The sequence below is a fragment of the Bubalus bubalis genome, chromosome 6 (assembly GCF_019923935.1).
Source record: "Bubalus bubalis isolate 160015118507 breed Murrah chromosome 6, NDDB_SH_1, whole genome shotgun sequence".
Lineage (NCBI taxonomy): Eukaryota > Metazoa > Chordata > Mammalia > Artiodactyla > Bovidae > Bubalus > Bubalus bubalis.
In genome coordinates this window covers 11,124,133-11,150,980 of record NC_059162.1, presented here as the reverse complement: position 1 = coordinate 11,150,980, position 26,848 = coordinate 11,124,133, and the positions used below count along the sequence as shown (strand labels likewise).

The window sequence follows — 26,848 nt, the reverse complement described above, 5'->3', positions numbered from 1 at the left end:
CCCTGGAGAAGGGATGGGCTATCCACTCCAGTATTCTTGCTCTTCCCTGGTGGCTCAGATGGTAAAGATTCCACCTGCAATGTGGGATATCTGGTTTCAATCCCTGGGTTGGGAAGATCCCCTGGGGAGGGCATGGCAACCCACTCCAGTATTCTTGCCTGGAGAATCCCCATGGGCAGAGGAGCCTGGTGGGCTACAGTCCACGGGGTCATAAAGAGCCTGTCATGACTAAGCACAAAGCACAGGTACTATGTAACATTTTCTGCCAGTGTAAAGTTCAGTCGCATATTACATAACGCAAGTCACAGAAAGAATCAGGATAATGATGAGTCCAATAAGCCATAAATGCTCAGTTATCTAATTCAGAATGGACATAACACATTCTATGAACTATCTGGTTTCCAAGGTGGCCATAGTGGTAAAGAACCCATCTGCCAATGCAGGAGACATAAGAGACATGGGTTTGATCCCTGAGTCAGGAAGATCCCCTGCAAAAGGACATAGCAAACTCCAGCATTCTTGTCCGGAGAATTTCATGGACAGAGGACTTTACACATATGAACTATCTAAAAACAAACATATGTGTGTTAGTCACTCAGTCATGTCCTACTCTGTGCAATCCCATGGACTGTAGCCCACCAGGCTCCTCTGTCCATGGAATTCTCCAGGCAAGAATACTGGAGTGGGTTGCCATTTCCTTCTCCAGAAGATCTTCCCAACCCGGGGATCAAACCCTGGTTTCCTGCATCGCAGGCAGATTCTTTACCGTTTAAGCTATGGGAAGTCTAAAAAACAAACATATACAGCTCCTTAATTTTCTTCCCAGAATGTATGTGAACTTCTTGTCACTCCCTCTGTGCCTGTCTCCTTCTGTGTACACATAGTGAAAAAAACTGGTAAAAATAAAACCAACGTTCATTTTTCTTATTTCATTTCAGCGTCAAGTAAGAACAAATTTGGTGGATTGTCTATTTTCCTGGACTATCCATGCAATGTGAGCTATCAGTACATACTCTATCCAGAACTCTTCATCGTCTAGGTCCTGGAAGAACTGGAACAAGGCGTACGCCTCTTTTAGTTTCTCATGATGCTCAGCTGCCAATTCCTTGACATTTAGGAAGCGCTCGTTGACATTATCCCTTTTCTCCACAATCTGGTCAGTATTGAAAGTCCCACTGGAGATCAGATCTGTAGCCAATGTGTTCAGGTCCTGGAGTGCATCCTAGAAAGCCCAAGTGTCCTTAATGATTAGTGTAGTATAGGTATTAAGTAGACCTTTAAACACTGCTAGTTCAAGTTCAAAGACTGTGGAAAATAGATCATTTTTGAAGATAATGAATTTGAACTTATGTTCTTTTAACTCAGTTTGGATAAGGGCAAGAATACGGACATTATAGGTAGCATGGTTACTTTGTTGAAACTGTGTAGTTGGCCTTCTGATGTTTTCCCTTGTGTTTTCTTCCTCTTCCCATATGGAAAATAAGACCTTGGTGAACAAGCACTATGTCTCTAAACAGGGTTATCTTTTCACAGTGCTGAATATGACACAGACTGAGTGACTGAAATAGTCAAGATTCTCTTTTGGCAACATTCTCAGGCTAGTCACATTCAGAACACAGCCAGCCTCTTCTATGTCTATTTGCATTCCAAGTCTGCCCCCTAGTGATGTTCAAGAGAATATCATCAAGTCCTGAAGCAGAAAACCTTTGACATCATGTTCTTTCTATGTCTGTGTTACCAAATAAAACTGATGATATAAAACCCATCAACGTGAAATTAACACCTCTCTGAATGTTTATCATAGCTCACAGGACACCTCTCTGCTTGACATTAGGATACAACTGAAATGCTCCATAGAAGTTTCACAATGTACATATAGTTCAACTGCCTTGCACATGTTCCCATCTGATTTTTTTAGTAGTTCTGAAAAATAAACTTTTATTTTCTTTAAAATGCCAGATCAAATATATCAGCTTTGGAAGAGAGTGAGTTTATACGCATGGTTAAAAGGTAAACAAGATCATTTTTAGGATCTACTTCTAGGAATCTGACTCCAATATTCTTGCCTGGAGAATTCCATGGAGAGAGGAGCCTGGTAGGCTACAGTCCATGGGGTCATAGAGAATCAGACATGACTGAGTGACTAACACTTTAACTTTCAGATTTTATTGCAATCTTAGAATCTATGATTTAATGATAATAAAGTTAACAGCTCTGAAGTCTATGGATTTGACCTGATTATAATGACTGCTGGTTGAGAACACTAAGCTCAGCTTTGCAAAGCTGTGTTCTCAAATGGACTCCTTAGACAGGAAAGTGAAAAGTCACCAACATTTCCGTTCTGGCCAGAAGAGTGCAATTCTAATACTACTTACCTGTCTAGCCAACATCTCTGTTTCCAGTAGCTGATGTTTCTTGAGCAAGTTTCCTGCTGAAGCCAGATCCCTGGCCTGATCCTTCATGGTCAGCAGTGTCTCTGCCTGGAAATGGAAAGGTAAGCAATACAGCTGCCAGATGAAAACTGTCTTTAAGGAGAACAAGATTCACAACCATGTCCCCAAACTTTTCCCAAGAAAAGTCAAGGAAATTGCTCATGCAAAAGTCTATTTATCTGACAAGAATTTATTAAACTCCCATGCCCACACCATTTCCAGGTATAAATACCTCTGAGAGCCAGAACTCAAAGTCCCGGATGCCTGTGTTGAACCTCTGCTGGCGACTAGCTTCATCGAGCTTCTGTCCTTTGTCAATTGTTACCGCAAGCAAGTAGTTCCATTTTTTCTCCAACTCTTCTATTTGATCCTGTGTGTGTTAGTCACTCAGTCACATCTGACTCTTTGCAGACCCCATGAACTGCAGCCTACCAGCCTCCTCTGTCCATGGGATTTCCCAGGCAACAATACTGGAGTGGATTGCCATGCCCTCCTCCAGGGGATCTTCCCAACCCCAGGGTTCAAATCCAGGTCTCCTGCATTGCTGGCAGATTCTTTATCATCTGATCCACCAGGGAAGCCCTACTTGATCACAGCCCCCTCTCTGGAATTGAGGGGTCATTATGGTATTTAGGGTCCTGTGACAAATGAAAGGATAATGTAGGGAGGCTCTGGAGTTTGGGTCTAGCCAAAATCTTCCAGTAATTGAAGGTCATATATTTTAAATCATAATTGTTTACGATGGTTTAAATCTGGGAAAGCAACAGTAGGTGTTTGCATAAATTTTGAAGAAAGAGTTCTGGACTGATTACAGAAACTGATTGCCTAAATGCCAAAGCTCTTGGTGGTAGGGACATAAAATATAAGCAAGCATGATAACACATAGGAATTAAGTCTAAAGCTGTCTTGGAGGTCAAGATGCTGAGTATGATGGGAGTGATAAGGTCTGAAAGTGCAAGTCTCTCAGTCGTGTCCAACTCTTTGTGATGCCAAGGACTATACAGTCCATGGAATTCTCCAGGTCAGAATACTGGAGTGGGTAGCCTATCCCCTCTCCAGTGGATCTTCCCCATCCAGGGATCCAACCCAGGTGTCCCGCATTGCAGGCGGTTTCTTTACCAGCTGAGCCAAAAGGGAAGCTCTAGAATACTGGATTGGGTAGCCTATCCCTTCTCCAGAAGATCATTCCAACCCAGAAATTGAACTGGGGTCTCGTGCATTACAGATGGAGTCTTTACCAACTGAGCTATCAGGGAATCCCAAAACAACATATTTTCCTCCTCTTTTGTGAAAAAAAAAAAAAAACAAAGGGAAGACCATTAACAGAATATATTCCATATTCCTACACATGGAAACACCGAAAGGGTATAAAAGATTTCTCTTCCTATGATAGCCCAAAGCCCATTGTAAGCAGAACCCACCTTCACAGACTCTTCATTACCATCGCATGCCCTCCGCTCAACCAGAGTGTTCCCTAAAATGATGACTCCTTCCACCTGCTCAGCTCGGCTATTGACCTCATCTTCAAAGGTCTTGTGCTTCAGATATTTTCTCTGAAGGGAAAGCAGAACCTAGATTACCATCTAATTTAGAAAGTAAGATGAGATAAATTCTGTTTAAAAGGAAAAATTAAGGATTCTTAATTCATTCTTTTTATTATTATTATTAATTTTTTTTTTTACTTTACAATATTGTATTGGTTTTGCCATATATCAACATGCATCCGCCACAGTTGTACACGTGTTCCCCATCCTGAACCACCCTCCCACCTCCCTCCCCATACCATCCAATTCTTGGGAAGAACTCCCTCCACGTTAGACTCAGAAATCCCTGAAGGCAGGGACGACAGTCTGAACAGTAAGGAAGTTTTCCACTTTAGAAAGTGACCGTTCATTCATCAGTCTGAGTATGTTGAAGTTTTCCAAGATTCTTACTTTGAACTTACCTGAATATTGGTGGGATCTTTGTAGGATTCATCACAGGCTATGGGCAGCATCTCACTGATCCATTCTTCTTGGTCCTTGAGGTCATGGTAGAATTGTTTTAGGTCAGCATAGTCTCCAAGTTTCATCCGCTCAGCAGTCAGCTGTTCTTTGAGAATCCTCCATCTGAAAGTCGGAACTAGATTATTCTCTGCCCTCTATCTTTCCACCAAGCCTTGATGCCATATCCATCTTTCCACCAAGCCTTGATGCCATATCCATGAATCTCCCTATTTGCTTATCTGCACTTTATCTTCTCATTCTCATTATTTAGACACTTATATATCATATATGGGCTTCCCAAGTGGCACTAGTGGTAAAGAACCTGCCTACCAATGCAAGAGATGTAAGAGATGAGAGTTAGATCCCTGGGTCAGGAAGATTCCCTAAAGGAAGGCATGGCAACCCACTCTAGTATTGTTGCCTGGAGAATCCCATGAACAGAGGAGCCTGGTGGGTTATAGGCCACAGGGTTGCAAAGAGTCAGACATTACTGAAGCAGCTTAGAAGAGCACAGCACAGAAATGAGAACTCAAAGTATTATCTCCATCCTCAATGCTAGTAAAGTAGTCACTTTTCTATATCTTCCTGAGTGAGTAAGTGGGTGCATGTCACTCAGTTGTATCCGACTCTTTGCAACCACATGGACTATACAGTCCATGGAATTCTCCAGGCCAGAATACTGGAGTGGGTAGCCTATCTCTTCTCCAGGGTATCTTCTCCAGGGGGATCTAACCCAGATCTCCTGCATTGTAGGCAGATTTTTTTTTTTTTTTTTTTACCAGCTGAGCCACAAGGAAAGCTCCTATATCTTCCTATAGCTCACAAAACAACTGCTCAATACTGACCTGTCTAGTATCCGTTGGTTCCGAGCAGCAATCTCTTCCTTGGCATAGTGGTCTTCAGCTATGAGTCGTTCAGCAAAAAGATCTAGTTCAGTGATTCTATTTTCCTAGATAAAGGAAAGAGGAAAAGTCCAGATACCCAGAAATTAGTCTCTTGGTGCAATCTCAGACTTCCTCCTAGAAAAGGAGAGATATATCCTTTGTGGCTTCACGAAGGGCCACAAAACCAAAGCCAAAAGGTAAATGCCTTATAGGGAGGTGGCTTTTAACTCAACAAGAAGAGAAACATCAATAGTGATACTGAGGTGGACTACACGTGTGGTGCCTACTTCCCTATAGAACAGACACTTCCCTTGGTCATTGTAGAAAGTGATTCCTGCATTGAATGGGATGTTGGATAGCATATAAAATAGCTTCTGCACCTTGGCTAAGACTAAGCCACTATGTTCCCCGCCTACCTCAGAGTTTATGTAAAAAGCAAATGGGAATTAAAATACATGCAAATCATAAAACCACATACATGTGCAGGATTTCTGTCATTATTACTAATAGTTATTATTGGAATTCTTGTATTAGCTGTTATTACCTGGTCAGTAATCGCTTTGTCCAAATCGTCACGTTTCTTCATCAAGGCCTCCAGACTGTCTAAGGACCCCTTATCATCCAACCTTAGATAATTCTCACGTGCCACCATCCAGCTCTCAGCCTGATCACAGTTCCCTCGGAACAACTATGGGGGTTAAAATTAAATGTATATGGTATGTTCATTCCAGGCAGACAGAGGAAATGATCTCCCACCTCTCCCATGACACTGATAATAGGGACCCTGTAAAGGATGCTAAAGCTGAAACTCCAGTACTTTGGCCACCTCATGCGAAGAGTTGACTCATTGGAAAAGACTCTGATGCTGGGAGGGATTTGGGGGCAAGAGGAGAAGGGGACGACAGAGGATGAGATGGCTGGATGGCATCACTGACTCGATGGATGTGAGTCTGAGTGAACCCCAGGAGTTGGTGATGGACAGGGAGGCCTGGTGTGCTGAGGTTCATGGGGTCGCAAAGAGTTGGACACGACTGAGTGACTGATCTGACCGGAAAGGATGCCAATATTCTTTCAAGAAACATTCATACAGTAAACCTTGGCTATCTTGGACCTTTTACTCTTCCCTGAAAACATGTTTTATGTTTTCATATAAGCTTTCCTCCATTCTTTCAGTACTATTTTCCATATCCTAGGCATAGTAAATGGGCTTTCCATGTGGCACAGTAGTAAAGTATTCACCTGCCAATGCAGGAGATGCAAAAGATATGGGTTTGATCCCTTGGTCAAGAAGATCCCCTGGAGTAGGAAATGGCAACCTGCTCCAGTATGCTTGCCTGGACGATTCCATGGACAGAGGAGCCCATGGGTTACAGTCCATGGGGTCACAAAAGAGTTGGACACTCTGAGCTACTGAGCATGCACACACACACACACACACACACACTTGGTGAAAACTGGCTGGTTATTTCTTTAAGACTCTGGCAAAGACTGCTTTTCAGAACAGCATGTGACACTTTCACTCACTTCCCTCAGGAGCATTAATCACTCCTTCTGCTATAATCTCAAAATATTCACACATTTTATCAGTAATTATTTTATATATTAGAATGATTTGCCTCAGTTCAGTTCAGTTCAGTTTCTTAGTCGTGTCCAACTCTTTGCGACCCCATGAATCACAGCACTCCAGGCCTCCCTGTCCATCACCAACTCCCGGAGTTCAGTCAAACTCATGTGCATCAAGTTGGTGATGCCATCCAGCCATCTCATTCTCTGTCATCCCCTTCTCCTCCTGCCCCCAACCCCTCCCAGCATCAGGGTCTTTTCCAATGATCTGTCTACAAGTCTAATTTCACTACTTTTAGAAAATAGACACTATCTTACTAATATTTGTGTTCCTGCTGCTGCTGCTAAGTCACTTCAGTCGTGTCCGACTCTGTGCGACCCCAGAGACAGAGCCCACCAGGATCCCCCGTCCCTGGAATTCTCCAGGCAAGAACACTGGAGTGGGTTGCCATTTCCTTCTCCAATGCATGAAAGTGAAAAGTGAAAGTGAAGTTGCTCAGTCGTGTCCGACTCCTAGCGACCCCGTGGACTGCAGCCTACCAGGCTCCTCCATCCATGGGATTTTCCAGGCAAGAGTACTGGAGTGGGGTGCCATTGCCTTCTCTGATTTGTGTTCCTAGGAACACAATAAAATCAATAAAAATCAATCAGTAAAACTTTCAATCAATAAGTAAGTTTAAATATCAATAAATTATAACCACTTAATTTCAGGGCCCCATGCCCTAGGACTGACCCCCATTTTTGTTTAGCTTTTCATTAACAAGAATAAGGAGCAAAGAACACTACAATGATCAGAAAATGCAAAGCAGAAAATGCAATATCAGATAATCAAGAGATACCTTTATGATTTTGGAATGGAATTCCAGTGAAATAAGCACCTGTATTAACTCTGTGAAACTGCATAGAAGGAACAGACTCAGCTAAGCCTGTTTAACGATTGGGAATTTGCAGTACCTGCAACTCCAGACACCGATCTAGCATCTTTTTGCGTTGTTCCCAAGCACTCTCCAACTCATCTCTCTCTAGTCTAACAGCTTGAAGCTTTTCTTCAATTTCAGGGCTGGCCCGGTGTCCACTGATTGTAAGATCTGTACCAAAGTCTTCAAAGGCCTGGAAGGCGGGAGCCTGGGCCTCCATGTCAGCACGATGCTCCTGTGGGAAAAAGGGATCAGAGACTGGTGAGTCCAGTGACATCTCACAAAAGTTGCAAAATGCAGGAAGGTTGCGAGGTTATGTGATCAGAGGCTAAGGCTTTTGTCACCATACCTGATGTCGCTCTATCATGATCTCTGTGCCAGTTAAATCTTCAGCCAGTTCCTGGGATGAGACCATGCCACCAATGCCACTAATCCAATTCTGTAAGTCCCTAGAGAAATGGCATACTGAAATTGAATCAAGGAAACCTTGCAACTTGCTATAAAATTGTCTGTCCTTGGACTTTTTCTCCCCTAGAAAACATTTCCAGATCCATATTTTCTTTCTAGTTTATAGCCTTCACAGATCTTAGCTTTGTTGTTTTCACTGTATAACTTAATAATAGCATTCTGTTGCATTTGAAATTTTCTTCACACACTATCTCTTTTGATTCTTGCAATAATTTTGAGTAGAATTCTGGGAATTCTTTTCCTTCTACTTTGGAGATGAGGAAATTGGCCTAGAGAATGTAAGTGATTTGCCTATGTGCTAAAACTGGAAACAGACAGATGCAGTAGAACCCAGACACTGGAATCCTGGACTGGTACATATTCCATTACTTTTAACATGTCCTACTCCTTTAAAGTGGGTTTTTGGGTTTAAAGATTTATCTTAGCATAGAATCTCAGGTGAGGCATGTTTTTCTTCTTACTCTTATTCCAAATCGAATCCAGTACATGCTTCTGCCCAACATACACACACACACACACACACACACACACACACACACACCATACTTATTCTCTGCTGCTGATTAAACCAGGGTCATTTCCCACTCTTTTAGAAGTCAATAAATTAGGAAAGGAGGGATAAAGTCCATCTGTCCCAGAAGGTAAATGTCATTGAGTTAAAAAATTATATACGATGGTCAAATTCAGCATCTCATGAAGAGTGCCCTTACTCTTGTTTATTAAATAGGAATCAGTAGCTGTAGGGCAGAAAGTCCTCTTCTTTTGCAAACTCATTTATTCACTTATTTAAACAACTAAGTTTTATTGTGAAAGAGACGTATTTGTGCCTTCTAGGAGTTCACACTTTATACTGAGAGAAGAAAACAAAAAGCAAGCAAAACATAGAGACTAGTATTTTTTTTTTTTTCAAAAACCCTAAAAAGAAAGACTGTCCTGAAGAGATAAAATAAGGTGTTAGAGTTGCTCTGAGGGTGCTAATATTACTTCTGCAATGTTGAAGAGTATTTCATAAAGGGAAAGAGTCAGCATTTAACATGGAATCTGAAGTATAGGCAGAAGCTATATAAACAGAGATATATGAGCATATATATGCTTTGGAGGAGTGAGTATGGATGCTATTTATTTATACTATGTGAAACACTATAATTTTCCAGAGATGCTGAATTGGGGAGGGCATTGGCAAGAACACTTGCAGTCATTTGCCAAAGTCGTCCCCTTTTATCTTCAAAAATATTACATTGCAAGCTGTTACTTCCTGAACCCTCAATTCTAAATGCAGACTGATATGATGGGGCAGAATGTGCAAATTGTTCCACAGATAAAGTGTGTATTTGCTAAAACACGATCATGTCTAAACTGTTTAGCAAAACAGTGAAACTTCTCCAACAATCAAAAACAATTAAACTCCAATAAAAAATTAATTTAAAAAAGGATTTGAGCTTAACATTTCTGAATTTATCTCTTGCTATTTCTCCTCACCCCTGTGACATACAAAACTCAGGCTCTAGCTGTTTCTGCGTCATGGGCATTCTATACCTTCCTGTTCTCGTGCCTTTGTTTATATAGTTCCATCTATTTGTTGGGATGTGTGTTTGGGGCTGTTCTATGTTCTACCATGGTTATATGTATTATTCTTTGCTTTTCCAGTAGACTATCTCCCCATATTCTATGCATGTGTGTGCTCAGTCATGTCCGACTCTGTGTGACCCCATGGACTGCAGCCCTCCAGGCTCCTCTGTCCATGGGATTTTCCCAGCAAGAATACTGGAGTGGGTTACCATTTTCTCCTTCAGGGGATCTTCCTGACCCAGGGATCAAATCCATATCTCCTTTGTCTCCTGCATTGGCAGGCACATTCTTTACCACTAGTGCATCTGGGGACTCCCAATATCCTATAATTCCTCATATAGCACTCTCTATATAGTATAGACTCCATAGAAGCATATTTAATTGGCCTAGATAACCTCATATTCTTCCAAAATTCAATATTTTATGGCTTGAAATATTGAACCTGAGAATTTTGTTCCTTACCAAAGGTACAACCTGGACCAAGAGGTACCCTCCAAACCAGGTAATGAAGAACACCTGTACCCAGACAGCTCCTAGAAGCTCCATTTATGGGCCAGGCATGGACCCTGCCAATTCCACCTGGTGGAAGTCTGCCTCTGGAACCTTACCTGGCCTGGCTGAGGAACTGGTAGAATTTTAAGGCCTCCTGTAGGTTCTCCTTACGATCCTTTGTAAGCCCCTGCAAGTCATCCCAGGCCTCCTTCAGCTTCAACTGCTGGCTCTGCAGGTCATCAGTGGCATCTGGGTGGGATTCACTGAGTCGATCTGCTGTGTCCCTCAATACCTCCACCTAGGGGGTCAAGAGCTCTGACAGTCAGCTTGGTGTCACACCTGAATCCTAGCAAAAGAGTTTCAAGCCTCAGGGTGCTCCTTCCTCAAATAGACATCAATGAGGTCTTGCTACTTTTTATATGATAGTGGAAACCCTTTTGATGCATATGATAACTCCCCAAAGTAGTCACTCTTGACATGACCATGCTTTTTTTTATGATTAGAAGGCTGCTTCTGGTGATAAGGTCCAGGGAAGAGGCCTCAGGTATCATGTTGGGCTGTGAAGGTGGCAAGAAGAAGCCCCTGGAGCAGCCCAAAGAGCAAGTCAAGGAGATAAAAGAGGGAGATAAGGCATTCAAGCAGAAACAGGAGGAGCAGAAGGAATTCGAGGAGCTAACAGGAAAGGCTGCAGGGAAAGGGTCCCCTGGCCACAGATGGAATTAAGAAATCTTACAAAAAGGAATCTGTTCCTTGTGCCTGAGGCAATGATGATCCTTAATTCCATTCCTATTTAAACATTTGTATTCTCTGACATACCATCTGTTGCCACCTATAGGAAGAATGAAGTATTGTCTTGGAATCTATCATACATTTAAAAATAAACCTTTGTATAAACAAATAAACAAGGCTATAGGGCAGGGTGGTTAAGTGACTTGGTTGGTGGCAAGTGTCAATTAATATGAAGATCTTTTTAATGTAGACATTTTCTGTGCTTCTTTTTGGTTTTTATGGTAATGCAAGTTCTATGCTCCCCCTGAGTTATTCCAGAGTGTATTTGGCAAGCTTTAGAGTTCATTTTTTGGCCAGAGTAGGATTAAGCTTCTTCAATCCCTTCTAAGGAAGCTCTGCATCACACTCAGGCATAAGCCTGGTCATACCAGGTATGATCATCTTCTATTTATCTTAGACTACTGATCTCCAACTAACTGCTATACATTCTAGTCACTTGGAACTCACGAAGAGTTCTGGTCACTTGGAACTCACAAACTCACAAACATTTACAATATATTTTCCCTCAATGCTATTTGGTGCAGCCACTGTAGAAAACAGTATGGAGATTCCTCAGAAAACTAAAAATAGAATTGCCATATGATCCAGCAATCCCTCTCCTGGGCATATATTCAGACAAAATTAGAATTCAAAAAGATACACACACCCCAATATTCACAGCAGCACTCTTTACAATAGCCAAGACACAAAACAACCTAAATGTTCATTGACAGATAAATGGATAAAGAAGATATAATATGCATATAATGGACTATTACTCAGCCATAAAAAGGAATGAAATAATGCCATTTAGAGCAACTAGAGATTATCATACTAAGTGAAGTTTGTCAGAAAGAGAAAGACAAATACCATATGATATCACTTACACGTGGAATCTGAAATATAATGCAGATGAACTCATCTATAAAATGGAAACAGAGTCATAGACATAAAGAACAGACCTGTGGTTGCCAAGGGGGAGGGGGTTGCGAGAGGAATAGAGAGGGAGGTGGGGTTATCAGATGTAAGCTTTTATATACAGAATGGATAAACAGCAAAGTCCTACTGTATATCACAGAGAACTATATTCAATATCCTATGGTAAACCTTAATAGAAAAGAAGATAAAAAAGGATATAAATGTGTATATATATATATTTATACATATTTATAAAACTGAATCACTTTGCTGTACAGCAGTAATTAACACAACCTTGTAAATCAACTGTATTTCAATTTTTTTAAAAAATTTAAAACCATTTCCCTCCACATAAATTGCCCTGGGCATGCCCCTTTGGTAGACTAGCTTTTGGGACAGGGCTAAAGAACAAGAATGGAGTAGGATAAAGAGAACTAAAGTAAGAGACTGGATAATAAAAGCAAAGGAGAGGGCATTAATATGGGTAGATGTGAAGAGGAATGTGCTGGAAAAGCTTGAAGGCACATCTCACCTTTTCCCCCAGAGGTATGAGATCTCTTTCAAAGTTTTCATGCTGTCGTTGAAGGGCCTGCACACTAAACAAGTCTGAGCCAGGGTCAGCAGTATTGAGGGCCTGGCATTTCTTCTCAATCTGCTCCTTTGTGTCATCTGCTTCTCTGGTGCATGAGGGTAAAAAGTTTAAGAATAATAACACAAGCTAGAGGCAGACTAGCTGGGCTCATAAAGAAGTCATCAGTACCACCATCATCATCCTTTTCTTAAGGATGTGTTAGAACTAAGTGTTAGAACTTAGGCTCATTTAATCTTCACAACAATGACTTGAGGCCTAATTATTATTACCAGTCTCATTTAACATATGAGAAAACTAAAGCTTAGAGGCTAAGTAGCAAAAAAAAAAAAAAAAATAGGTTAGGTATTTTCTCAAGATTGTACCCTAGCCATAAATTTAGGCAGACCCTAAATTTGAATCAAATGCCCTGATAGCAAAGGCACATGCTTAACTGTGGAATAAGATGGAAAACCTTCAGTTCAGTTGCTCAGTCATGTCCGACTCTTTGTGATCCCAAAATTGCAGCAAGCCAGGCCTCTCTGTCCATCACCAACTCCCGGAGTTTATTCAGACTCACGTCCATTGAGTCGGTGATGCCATACAGCCATCTCATCCTCTGTCATCCCCTTCTCCTCCTGCCCCCAATCCCTCCCAGCATCAGGGTCTTTCCAATGAGTCAACTCTTCACATGAGGTGGCCAAAATACTGGAGTTTCAGCTTTAGCATCATTCCTTCCAAAGAACACCCAGGACTGATCTCCTTTAGAATGGACTGGTTGACCTCCTTGCAGTCCAAGGGACTCTCAAGAGTCTTCTCCAACACCACAGTTCAAAAGCACCAATTCTTCAGCACCCAGCTTTCGTCACAGTCCAACTCTCACATCCATACATGACCACTTGAAAATCCATAGCCTTGACTAAATGGACCTTTGTTGGCAATGTCTCGTCTCTGCTTCGAATATGTTATCTAGTTTGGTCATAATTTTCCGTCCAAGGAGTAAGCGTCTTTTAACTTCATGGCTGCAGTCACCATCTGTAGTGATTTTGGAGCCCAGAAAAATACAGTCTGACACTGTTTCCACTGTTTCCCCATCTATTTCCCATGAAGTGGTGGGACCAGATGCCATGATCTTCGTTTTCTGAATGCTGAGCTTTAAGCCAACTTTTTCACTCTCCTCTTTCACTTTCACCAAGAGGCTTTTGAGTTCCTCTTCACTTTCTGCCATAAGGGTGGTATCATCTGCATATCTGAGGTTATTGATATTTCTCCCAGCAATCTTGGTTCCAGCTTGTGCTCCTTCCAGCCCAGCGTTTCTCCTGATGTACTCTGCTTATAAGTTAAATAAGCAGGTGACAATATACAGCCTTGACATACTCCTTTTCCTATTTGAAACTAGTCTGTTGTTCTACGTCCAGTTCTAACTGTTGCTTCCTGACCTACATACAGGTTTCTCAAGAGGCAGGTCAGGTGGTCTTGCATTCCCATCTCTTCCAGAATTTTCCACAGTTTATTGTGATCCACACAGTCAAAGGCTTTGGCATAGTCAATAAAGCAGAAATAGATGTCTTTCTGGAACTCTCTTGCTTTTTCCATGATCCAGTGGATGTTGCCATTTGATCTCTGGTTCCTCTGCCTTTTCTAAAACCAGCTTGAACATCTGGAAGTTCACGGTTCACATATTGCTGAAGCCTGGCTTGGAGAATTTTGAGCATTACTTTACTAGTGTGTGAGATGAGTGCAGTTGTGTGGTAGTTTGAGCATTCTTTGCTATTGCCTTTCTTTGGGATTGGAATGAAAACTGACCTTTTCCAGTCCTGTGGACACTGCTGAGTTCCAAATTTGCTGGCATATTGAGTGCAGCACTTTCACAGCATCATCTTTCAGGAATTGAAATAGCTCAACTGGAATTCCATCACCTCCACTAGCTTTTCGTAGTGATGCTTTCTAAGGCCCACTTGACTTCACATTCCAGGATGTCTGGCTCTAGGTGAGTGATCACACCATCGTGATTATCTGGGTCATGAAGATCTTTTTTGTACATTTATTTTGTGTATTGTTTCCACCTCTTCTTAATATCTTCTGCTTCTGTTAGGTCCATACCATTTCTGTCCTTTATCGAGCCCATCGTTGCATGAAATGTTCCCTTGGTATCCCTAATTTTCTTGAAGAAATCTCTAGTTGTTCCCATTCTGTTGTTTTCCTCTATTTCTTTGCAATGATCACTAAAGAAGGCTTTCTTATCTCTTCTTGCTATTCTTTGGAACTCTGCATTCAGATGCTATATCTTTCCTTTTCTCCTTTGCTTTTACTTCTCTTCTTTTCACAGCCATTTGTAAGGCCACCTCAGACAGCCATTTTGCTTCTTTGAATTTCTTTTCCATGGGGATGGGTTCATCCCTGTCTCCTGTACAATGTCCCAAACCACTGTCCATAGTTCATCAGGCACTCTGTCTATCAGGTCTAGGCCCTTAAATCTATTTCTCACTTCCACTGTATAATCATAAGGGATTTGATTTAGGTCATATGTGAATGGTCTAGTGGTTTTCCCTACTTTCTTCAATTTAAGTCTGAATTTGACAATAAGGAGTTCATGATCTGAGCCACACTCAGCTCCTGGTCTTGTTTTTGCTGACTGTATAGAGCTTCTCCATCTTTGGCTGCAGAAAATAAAATCAACCTGATTTCGATTTTGACCATCTGGTGATGTCCATGTGTAGAGTCTTCTCTTGTGTTGTTGGAAGAGGGTATTTGCTATGACCAGTGCGTTCTCTTGGCAAAACTATTATCCTTTGCCCTGCTTCATTCTGTACTCCAAGGCCAAATTTCCCTGTTACCCCAGGTGTATCTTGACTTCCTACTTTGCATTCCAGTCCCCTATAATGAAAAGGACATCTTTTTTGGGTGTTAGTTCTAAAAAGTCTTGTAGGTCTTCATAGAACCGTTCAACGTCAGCTTCTTCAGCATTACTGGTTGGGGCATAGTCTTGGATTATCATGATATTGAATGGTTTGCCTTGGAAACGAACAGAGATCATTCTGTCATTTTTGAGATTGCATTCAAATACTGCATTTTGGACTCTTTTGTTGACCATGATGGCTACTCCATTTCTTCTGAGGGATTCCTGCCCACAGTAGTAGATACAATGGTCATCTGAGTTAAATTCACCCATTCCAGTTCATTTTAGTTCGCTGATTCCTAGAATGTTATCGTTCAGTCTTGCCATCTCCTATTTGACCACTTCCAGTTTGCCTCGATTCATGGACCAAACATTCCAGGTTCCTATGCAATATTGCTCTTAACAGCATCAGACCTTGCTTCTGTCACCAGTCACATCCACATCTGGGTATTGTTTTTGCTTTGGCTCCATCCCTTCATTCTTTCTGGAGTTATTTATCCACTTATCTCCAGTAGCATATTGGGCACTTACCGACCTGGGGCATTTCTCTTTTAGTAGCCTATCATTTGCCTTTTCATACTGTTCATGGGGTTCTCAAGGCAACCTTACACCATTTTAAATAAAAAGACTTGTCTGCCTCTCAGTTTTCCCCATCTCTGAATATTCAACAATGCATTTTTACACAGCAAAGGTGTTTGGTTGTCAGTTTGCTTACTTAGTTGTGCATTCTGTTTCTTAGTATAGAGATTTGGTAATCAGACATAAAAAAAAAAAAAAATTGTTGAGTCATCACTTAAAGTCAATGTGATGTTTGTTTCCCTCTACTCTCTACTTCTAGTTCAGATGTGTTATTACTTAAACCTCTTGTTTCAACTTCAGTTTTCATTCACTATCATGAAAACATATATAAACTGCTAATTAATGTACCAGGGCCCAAGCCTAGGTATGAGAAAACTGAAGTTGGTTGTCTGGAGTAGCCTATGTGCCCAATGAGATATCTACCTACTACTGAAGCATCTGATTTCCTATTTTATCCAGGAAGAAGGGTTAAGCTAGTAGCTATGGTTCTACTATAGCAATTAGAATCAGTGGTTCTTAAGTTAGTTTTAGAGCAGCTCTGCTTTTCAAGGTTAAAATTCTCACCTGTGAAACATCTGGACAGCATGGGCACTGCCCAGCAGCTGGCGCTGTTCCTCTGCCAGCCTCTGCAAGGACCTCCAGCGGGCATTCAACTCCTGAAAAAGGCAGACACAGACTTTAGCTAGAGATCTAACTCAGCTTAGTGGTGTCTGAAGATTAGATGAGGCTTAAATCCTGATTATTTTCATGTTATCTCCTTTAGAAATTGCACAGGTTTCTTTCTTTCTTGGATAGTTTGAGCTTGGGCCTCAGCTATGCCAATGCAGTTAAAAAAGGGATCACATTCCTTCCCAAATTGATGTTCCAGGTGGGAACCAACAACCTTAGAACATCAATTGATATTGGCTGACCCAGAGACTACATTACAACCTCTGAAGTGTAAGTTTGACTTGTTGCCTTGGTAGCTAGAAGACATTGCCTTTTTCTATGAGCTCTAGTATTTTTTTGTGTCCTGAAATGATTAAACCAGGCAGTCTCTTAGAGCCCTATTTTCTGTGAAGAGTAAGAAAATTGTTCCTTTGCACATTCTTTCTCACTCTTACCCCACATCAGTTACCATAAAAGAAGGCAGGGCTTATCCTCACTGGTTTATGATAACTCAGATAACTGGACTAGACATTCCATTAGTTCCGGACATATTTTACGGAACCACAGGTCCAAATTTGAATAAGGTCTCAAATGCCTTCTCTTCCATCTCTACTACCTATATTCTTCTTTTATTAGATATTATCAGAGCCTATCTCATCCAGTATACTTTCTGGATTAATCACTTCCCACTATCATAGCTCCTTTACCTGCATCATCTTTGTATTCACGTATTTGAGCACTGAATTTCTCATGGTGATGGTGTGGGGAGGTGTGGCAATTTAAGGATTTTTGAATCGATTAAAATGCATATGACTTAGCAGCTGAACAACAAGATGGATACACAGCTAGACTATCTGGACTATTTCCTTTGACCTTTCCTATAGCTAGCTCTCTACTGCAATTACCTTCCTCATGTTCTAGCTAATCTGCAGAATATGAAGTTAAATATTTTTAAGTGAGATGAAGGTTCCCCAAACTCAGCCTGGTAGTGAGGAGGAAGAAGGAGTCACAGTTACCTGCTGTATTTGAGCTCCCTCTGGTGTCAGAAGCTCTTCAAATTGAAGATCATCAGCCACCTTGTTGATATCCCTCAGTCGAGGCTCATTTGTCTTCAAATCCTAAGTGGGAAAATGTACCAAAGCAGTTTAAATTCCCTCCTCAAAAATCTTTCACTCTTGCCTGCTCACCTTTGCCCTGACTTGACTACAGATTAAAACATATTGCTAACCATACTTGTAATAAACAACAAACTGCCCTCCTCCAATCTGCCACAAAGAAGAGGATCTTTAAATTCCCTGATACTCAGTGGCTATTAAAAATGTTATTTATATGAAATATAGTGATCTCTTTCCTTAAATTTCTTAAAAATCTCTCCCTGATTAAATTATACTATCAGAGGGGTCTATACCTGAGCCAGGTAATAGTTTTTGCTACCAATACAGATTTCTCCACCTTCTGAAAAATTTCATTGTCTGGGTTATGATTTGCTTACATTAAGATATGTTGTAAGAAACAGCTCTAGGGAACTCACCACTATGTCTATAGTGGCAATATTGTTCATTTCTTGATACAATGGCCTTTCAATGAGTTTTCTCATGTAAGTCTTATTCTTAGTTTTCTTTTATAAATTGTACCCTGTTTACCCTTCCCTTTCTCTTACTTCTCTCTCTCTATATATATAGAGAGACTATTTCCTTTGACCTTTCCCATAACTAGCTCCATACTGCCATTACCTTCTGTGTGTGTGTGTGTGTATATATATATATATATATATATATATATATATATATGCATACTGCCATTACCTTCTGTATATATATATATATTCAGAGCTTTGTACAGCTCTGAATTCCATGTGTAAGGAAAGTATCATATAGAAGAGAAAGGAAAGAAGGGAGAAGTTTATACTAATTGCTAGTTAACATAATAGAACAAATCTGAGAGAATAAAAGAGATTGAAAAGATTTTAGGTAGGCAGAAAATTAGAAATTGTCTGGCTGTAAAGTCAGATTGTTCTTCCCACCTTTCCATCCAAACCTCTACCCGATAATTAGACCTTACAAGAGTCTTACAACACCCAATCTCAACCTGAGCATCAGTATCACAGGCCAGTACAGGATAAGTTGTAAAGATTCAGGAAGACCAGTACTTCCAATAGGATGCAGGAGTGACAGGGACTGCAGGCTACAAAATCAAGGTAACTAGTTTCCTCTGCATTTTCTTTCCACTTGTAATACCTAGATAAATATTTTAAATATGGAACTCTCCAGCTTTGGGGAGGATATTTAGCAAATATGAAATTAAGGGATTACTTAGGAGGAGATATGAGGTAAAAGGAAATGATGAAAATCCTCAGAAAGCTATCTAGAGGAGACAGCTCTTTCTTACCATTTGGAACTCATCAAACTTTTTCTGTAACTCCCAAACATCATCTAATTCCACCCCGGTGTTTTCTGCCTTTTTCTCTCGGATCCAGTCCAGCATGTCTCCTGCCTCATAGGCCAGCAAAAACTCATTGTAACGTTGCAACAGACGACGTCTGCGCTCGTCTGCCCGATGCAGGAGGGAATGGTACCTGAGTGGAGAAATAAAGAGAATGGAAAATGTGGAAAAAAAGAAACAGAAAACACGGAAGAGTACTGGTAAGAAAGGGAGAGAATAAAAGGACAAAAAGGAAAGGGAAGAAAAATCAAAAGAAGAACAATAAAAAGGAGGAAATAAAGATGGAAGAAAAATAGCATTGAGAGCAGAGAGACACAAGCTTTCTATTTAAAAACAGTCAAAATGTCAGTGTCCCAATAGTGTGACTGACAATACCTCTTCGTCTTTTTCTAGAAGTGAAAAGTTCACATTCCTATTGACAACTGGATAGGAAATAGCCTTGTATAGTAATACACACAAACAAAGTGCACGTGGGAGTCAGAAGACCTTTGACAAGCTTGAAAGATTGACAGAGTGCCAGGCAGGGAGTCAGAATATGTGACCCTAATATTGTGTGACCTTGGGCAATTTACATAATGGTTCTGGAGTTTCCTTTCCTCATTTAAAAAATAAAGGGTTTGAATTACGCTGTTTACTTTTAGCTCTTAAAATCTGTGAATTTGAAAAGCATCTTTAATCTAACAAATAATAGAATCAAGAGTTGTATCTTTGACCAGTCGGAGATGTTTGGCCAAACACTGTCCAGTTCTCCAGCATCCAGAACTTACTGGTTCTCAATCTGTTCCTGGCGCTGGATGATGTTGCCTGGTTCTTCTCGCTTCCGTTGTGGGAGCATAGGAAACTCATCACGGGCTAGTTTCCTCACGTAGACAGCTGGCACAAAGCCCTGGTGATCATCAGTTTCTACTTTCCACCAGTCCTAAAGGAAGAGCAAATCCCCACTCCTTCCTTAAAAGCCACATTTAGAAGTTTTAACCCTCATAACTGAGTCTCTAGGCAAAGGGACAAGCTGATGATGAGATGAAATAAACAACTGCTTATAAATTTTATATATTACAAAGAAGATAAATCAGGAGTTGCAGGAATTGCAGAGATAAGTCTCTGAAATCAAGGAATCTGATATTTGATGTTAGATCCTTAACTTTGAGGAAGTTTTCAAAACCCAATGGTCATTCTCTTCATGATAGGGTATTTTGTCTACTAAAAATTCATTTAAAAAACCTATAGGGACAGAATTAAACCAGACTTCTGGGTGGAGCATCTATGTATGAGAGTATTGTATAAGAACTTTTCCCCATCCTTCTCCTAGAGCCCCTAAAAATTGTGCATTGCCTGAAATTCACCTATAAGAATGCTTCATGCTTAAGTATCTCCCTGACTGTCACAGTCTTTTAGGAATGTTGCTACACTAACCACTCTGGAGTTAATATCCTCAGAGAATAATGTAGTGAAATAGGGAAGACTGAGCAAAAAGAAAAAGACGACTGGAACACAGCTTATTTGATAATGACAATCTTGCTTCCCCCCAAAATTATTTATCCTCAGAGTGAAAAATCCTGAGCTCTCTTTTTTTTTCTTTTCAATTTATGAATATTAATGAAGTATTAAAATATTTAAAAAGTTACTTGAACTCTTACTTTTTTATTGAAATGTAGTTGGTTTACAATGATGTGACAATCTCTGCTGTACAGCAAAGTGACTCAGTTATACACATATACACCTTCTTTTTAAAAATATTTTTTCCATTATGTTTTACCACAGGATATTGAATATAGCTCCCTGTGCTGTGCATTAGAACCTTGATGTTTACGTGAGCTCCTATGATAAATATATTTTAAATATTGGACAATATTTTGTTACTATTCTCACAGTCATGAAGGCTAAAGAAAAACCAAGTTGACAAAAAACCTCTCCTTGACCAGGCTCCTCTTAAGCTCAGTCAATTTTTTCCATTACTAGGAACACTTGCACAGAATAGGAACAAGCAGAGACAAAGAGACAAGTTTTAATCCTGTAAACATATTATAGAATTGCCACTCATGGCTTATAAGTCTTTGGGCTAGTTACTTAAGCTCCTTGAGTCCTCACTTTGTTAAGTGTGAAATCGGTATTTTGTAATCTCAAAAGATATGTATAGGATCCTAAGCGATATCTGGAGGGATGATATTACTCAATAAATTATGGTTATTTAAGAGAGAGAGAGCAATAGAAAAATACTGACTGGTTAAAATATACCCATATCTGGCAGGGTTGGAGAGTCAACTGCAAGAGCCACCTTGTCAATGGGGAGAAAAGTAGAAAGAAAAGTCACCTTGCTGATGGAACTGAGCAGTGTTAAGACATCATCTTTCTTCATGGTGACTGCTAGGGAGCAGCGGGCCTCGAAGTCATATAAGGCCACAACCCTCTCTTCTGGAGCAGCCACCTCCACAGGTGCAGCTTGTTGTTCCTGAACAAAAATAGGAAAAAGAACATTCTAGTCACCCATAGGAAAGATCTTTCTGTACAACCTACCCACAGTGGGCTGTTCCTGCACCCAAAGGAGAGAGGAGCTCCTGGTTACAACTTCTTACCTGGATGCCAGTAACAGAGCTATTGCAATATGATATCTTTAGAAATATCATTTCATCTTAGCACTTCTCAGGGGACAGGCAGACTGGGAAATATGTATATAGAGTGAGCAAGTAAGAATTTAATTTGTCAAAAACATATTAAATGCTCTAAGTCACCAGTCTTAAGCAGATATTAAAGGACTGCATGAATCCATGTTTCAGAAAATTGAGAAAGTGAAAGATCCACTTCTCTCACCACCTTCTCCATTCCCTAGGTCTTTAAAGTATTTTGTGGACCAAATGTGGACTTTTTTTTTTTTTAGAGATGAATGGCCTACAGCACAGGGAGGGCCTAGAATTTTAATATTTGAGAAAATAAACCTAGATCAAATATCTTGTTTCTCTCTTTAGCAAGAAACCTGCCCTCCATGATACATCTGATTTTCATTTCCCCCAGATATTTTATCTCTGAGAGAATGAACAAATACAATCACCCTTCATAAGTAATGACCCACATCTTTTTCAGATGGGATGTGAAGATATACCTCCCCTTATATATCCCTCTGATTTTGTATCCTTCAAGTACTATTTCCTCATAACTTACAATTCATAAATCCACCTGTTTTTATGTAGGCACCTACTGTGCAGAGCTTGAGGAAGGCACAGCACTTAAACTCTGTAAATACTTATTGACATAGTAAGCCTGGCAACCCACTCCAGTACTCTTGCCTGGAGAATCCCATGGAGGGAGGAGCCTGGTAGGCTACAGTCCATGGAGTTGCAAAAAGTCGGACACGACTGAGCGACTTTACTTTCTTTCTTTCTAAGCCTATGTATTTTCTACTTGCAGTGTATGGATTCAGAGCCCCTCATAAGAAAGAATTTCTTGAATGTGAAAGTGTGTCTTTTTTCTTTCCTCTCTATTCAGGAAACATCCATATTATTTAGTTGATTTCTGCTTCCATCACTCTTCCAGACACTTATTTTCACCTTGCAGTCTTGCCATTCTCACAATACTCTTGATTATTTTGTGCTTCAGAGCATTTGCTCTTATAGATTGTTCACTAGAAGAACCCATCTTCTCCTTATCTGCATAGTAAACCACCCTTACGAAACGAATTCAGATAAACTGACTTGCCTCAGCTATGAAGGTTTTCCTATCCTCCAGCATTCTAATATCAAGAGAATGGAACGCTTCTTTCTTTGAGATTGTTTTTCCCATTCATGTATCTATCATATGTTATTTGTTAAAATTCATGACCTAATAGACTGTAACTTTCCTTCAAGTCAGAATTATTCTTTTATTCATGCTTGCACATGGTAGACATTTAATACATGTTGGTATAAAAAATAACTAAGAAAGGAAGGAACATAAAAAGGAGAGATATGAATAAAAGAAGTAAAAGAAAGGAAAATGGAAATATAAAAGGAAAAAGGAAACAAAAATATACCAATGAACAAATTATAACACTTATTGAGAAATTCTTTTGCTCTGAATCTCTGTAGATGCTACAAAGATGCTACAGTGCCTGCCTAAAGATTACAAGACAGTATTTTCTGATGCAATTGCTTCCTAGAATATGTAAAGTAAAAACTGGCGACAATTCCTTTTCCTCTGCAGTGGAGAATGTGATTCTTGTTATACTTGAGTCCTTCTTACCTGGCAGGCTTCTGCTTGATCCCGAAGAGCTTGCATACTGTTTCCAAAAGCCTTCAGATCCACTAGAAAGGCCTCATGCTTCTTTAGAAGAGCCTGAATTTGTTGATGGGAAAATCATCAGAAGCAGATATAGGAAGAACACTAAACTTGTTTTATGATATACTTATTGTCCTCATTCTTATTAAAAGATACTAAATTTGCAAGATGTCTGGTCATTCATTTTGGGGGTTAGATAATCTCTAAGAAATATGGATTTCTATGGGATTAGGAAAATGTGGCATATCTTTTGGGATATTTGTTAATTCAGATTATCCCAGCAGAGGAAGCCCAAAAGTTATTACTCTGGAAACCCCAAATGATCTAAGAAAACATAACACTATCACACAGTCTAATTAGGTACACATTTGGTACCAGTTTGGTGAGTATTATACAATATCTTTCCCTATATCCTCCTTACCCCAGCTGCTTCTTCATCTGCCCCGTAGTTAGTGTTGTCTACTATAGGTTCCTTCTCTCTAATCCATGCTTCTGCTTCATGCAGATCAACTAAGTACTGCTGGAATTGGACATTGGCTTCAAGATCATTCTGCCGTCTAGTAGCTCGAGCCTGGAGAGATTCCATATTCTTATTCAAACTCTTGACCCTAGAGGCCACATCTTCTGCAGCAAAGTGTCCTATGAGGTAGTTATAGAAAAGGAGAGTGTTACCCTCATTAATGTCCACTATACTTTAATCTTTTTGGTAACCTGGGAGAGAAAAAAGGAGCCATGAGGATCATGCTGCATGAAGTCAATATGACATTTTACCTAAATTCCTTGGAATTGAAATGTTATATGTGAGATTAAGCACTGGTAGATGTTAATGAGGGATAGAGTGTGTGTGTATGGTGGTGAATTGGAAGGTACAATCTCTAATATAGGGAATGAAAACAAAATACCTATATGTGGGTACTGTTCAGAGTACTAAAAACTTGCATTCTCTAGCCTAAACAGAAAAATCAGCTAATTTTCACTTCTGGTTTTTTGTTTTTGTTTTTTAATATCAATGAATCAAAATTTTTCCTTAGATCATGCTAAGTACATTTTCAGAATTTGGTGAACATCCCCACAGATAAATCAAGAAAATACAGTGAAGTGTTGGCAAAAATCAACCAGCAGATTTTCATTTCTGCCCCTAAAGGATTTATTACTACAAGAATTATTCTCTTACCCTAAAAAACTAGGAAATAGGACAGACTGTAAGTTATAATGATTTTCAGACAATAGACAAAAGAGTGTGACTCCTGAGAGAAGGGAAAGAACGAGCTATGCCTTTATGAATGCCACAGCTCAGGCCTGGGGCAGTGTATACACTGTAGTGTTAAAAGGATTAGCACTATAGAACTATATAACTATCAATAGCAATCACAACATGCTGAGACAGACATCAGAGCTGAGGGAAGACAAGACAACTAGAACTTGTGGAGCAGAATACTGACTAGACTGCTGTACCAGGGAGGGTGTTTTGGAAATTTGCAAAAGTCCCTTGAAGTATTTAACTGATTATTCCTTGGCAGAAATGTACCAGGAAACTCTTAAAGGGGGAAAAAAAAAATAAGACTGGAAAGAAGTAGACCAAAAAACTCCTAAGGACCACAAAGTGTTGTGAATACTTAAAATTAGCTCCCAGCAAAGTGGAAAGATATGGGCTTCCCAGGTGCTGCTAGTGGTAAAGAACCCGCCTGCCAATGCAGGAGACATGAATTCAATCTTTGGGTCAAGAAAATTCCCTAGAGAGTCTATGGTCCATGCAATCACAAAGAGTTGCATACACCTGAAACAACTTGCAGAAGCAAAGTAGAAAGACATATAGTGGTCAAAATTGCCCTTTTTGAGCATATGTGATGCTGGTATGTCCCTAGCCACAGTTGTGATATCATATTCCAGTTTCAACTGCTGGTCTGATGCCTCCTGGTCCCTCGGTGGCATCTATCTGGACATGGCTCCAGCTCCACCCAACTGCCTACAGGCACCAAATGCATGACAACTCTCACCAAACAATCAGCAAGAGGAATACAGCACCACCCATCAGCAAAAGCAAGTTGACTAAAGTCATACTAAGCTCACAGACATGCCAAAACACAACACCTGATGTGGCCCTGCTCAACAGAGGGAAAAGACTCAGCTCTACCAACCAAAGTGCAGGCACCAGTCCCTCCCACCAGGAAGCCTATAACAAACCCCTAGACCAACCTCACGCACCAGAGAGCAGACACCAGAAACAAGAGGAACTACAGCCCTGCAGCCAGTGGAAAAGAGACCATGAACACAGTAGGTTAGCCAAATGAGACAACAGATAAATGTTTTGCAAAGTGGAAAGATATTATGATACATGGTATTATAAGGTACAAGGTACAACCCTTCTGAGCACACTATCTAGATTTAGACTAATTTAGACTAATCCTCTAAATTTGGAACAAGTCTGTTGTTCAATGTCCAATTCTAACTGTTGCTTCCTGACCTGCATACAGGTTTCTCAAGAGGCAGGTCAGGTGGTCTGGCATTCCCATCTTTTTCAGATTTTTCCACAGTTTATTGTGATCCACAGAGTCAAAGGCTTTGGCATACTCAACAAAGCAGAAATAGATGTTTTTCTGGAACTCTCTTGCTTTTTCAAGACCCAGCAGATGTTGGCAATTTGATCTCTGGTTCCTCTGCCTTTTCTAAAACCAGCTTGAACATCAGTAAGTTCACGGTTCACGTATTGCTAAAGCCTGGCTTGGAGAATTTTGAGCATTACTTTACCAGCGTGTGAGATGAGTGCAGTTGTTCAGTAGTTTGAGCATTGTTTGGCATTGCCTTTCTTTGGGATTGGAAGGAAAACTAATGTTTTCCAGTCCTGTGGCCACTGTTGCATTTTCCAAATTTGCTGGCATATTGACTGTAGCACTTTCACAGCATCATCTTTCAGGATTTGGAATAGCTCAACTGGAATTCCATCACCTCCACTAGTTTTGTTCGTAGTGATGCTTTCTAAGGCCCACTTGACTTCACATTCCAGAATGTCTGGCTCTAGGTCAGTGATCACACCATCGTGATTATCTTGGCCGTGAAGATCTTTTTTGTGCAGTTCTTCTGTGTATTCTTGCTACCTCTTCTTAATATCTTCTTCTTCTGTTAAGTCCATACCATTTCTGTCCTTTATCGAGCCCATCTTTGCATGAAATGTTCCCTTGGTATCTCTAATTTTCTTGAAGAAATCTCTAGTCTTTACCATTCTGTTGTTTTCCTCTATTTCTTTGCATTGATCCCTGAGAAAGGCTTTCTTATCTCTTCTTGCTATTCTTTGGAACTCTGTATGCAGATGCTTATCTTTCCTTTTCTCCTTTGCTTTTTGCTTCTCTTCTTTTCCCGGCTATTTGTAAGGCCACCTCAGACAGCCATTTTGCTTCTTTGAATTTCTTTTCTATGGCGATGGTCTTGATCCCTGTCTCCTGTACAATGTCACGAACTGCCGTCCATAGT

General features: G+C 40.3%; 1 protein-coding gene across 1 annotated transcript in view; it reads right to left on the bottom strand.

Annotated features, from left to right (window-relative positions):
- Positions 1–26,848, bottom strand: part of SPTA1 (spectrin alpha, erythrocytic 1) — an 87,204-nt gene that overhangs the window by 21,828 nt on the left and 38,528 nt on the right. The window contains exons 18-35 of the mRNA XM_044944161.2: positions 23,802–24,019; positions 23,345–23,437; positions 21,444–21,581; positions 19,900–20,051; positions 19,079–19,265; positions 17,707–17,808; positions 16,607–16,698; positions 12,529–12,673; positions 10,427–10,608; positions 8,131–8,230; positions 7,819–8,016; positions 5,846–5,989; positions 5,263–5,366; positions 4,378–4,540; positions 3,854–3,985; positions 2,665–2,802; positions 2,376–2,480; positions 1,014–1,222 (exon numbers count right to left, since the gene is read on the bottom strand). Coding sequence (XP_044800096.2) covers positions 1,014–1,222; positions 2,376–2,480; positions 2,665–2,802; positions 3,854–3,985; positions 4,378–4,540; positions 5,263–5,366; positions 5,846–5,989; positions 7,819–8,016; positions 8,131–8,230; positions 10,427–10,608; positions 12,529–12,673; positions 16,607–16,698; positions 17,707–17,808; positions 19,079–19,265; positions 19,900–20,051; positions 21,444–21,581; positions 23,345–23,437; positions 23,802–24,019 — 2,602 coding nt within the window. The remainder of the gene's footprint in view (positions 1–1,013; positions 1,223–2,375; positions 2,481–2,664; positions 2,803–3,853; positions 3,986–4,377; positions 4,541–5,262; positions 5,367–5,845; positions 5,990–7,818; positions 8,017–8,130; positions 8,231–10,426; positions 10,609–12,528; positions 12,674–16,606; positions 16,699–17,706; positions 17,809–19,078; positions 19,266–19,899; positions 20,052–21,443; positions 21,582–23,344; positions 23,438–23,801; positions 24,020–26,848) is intronic.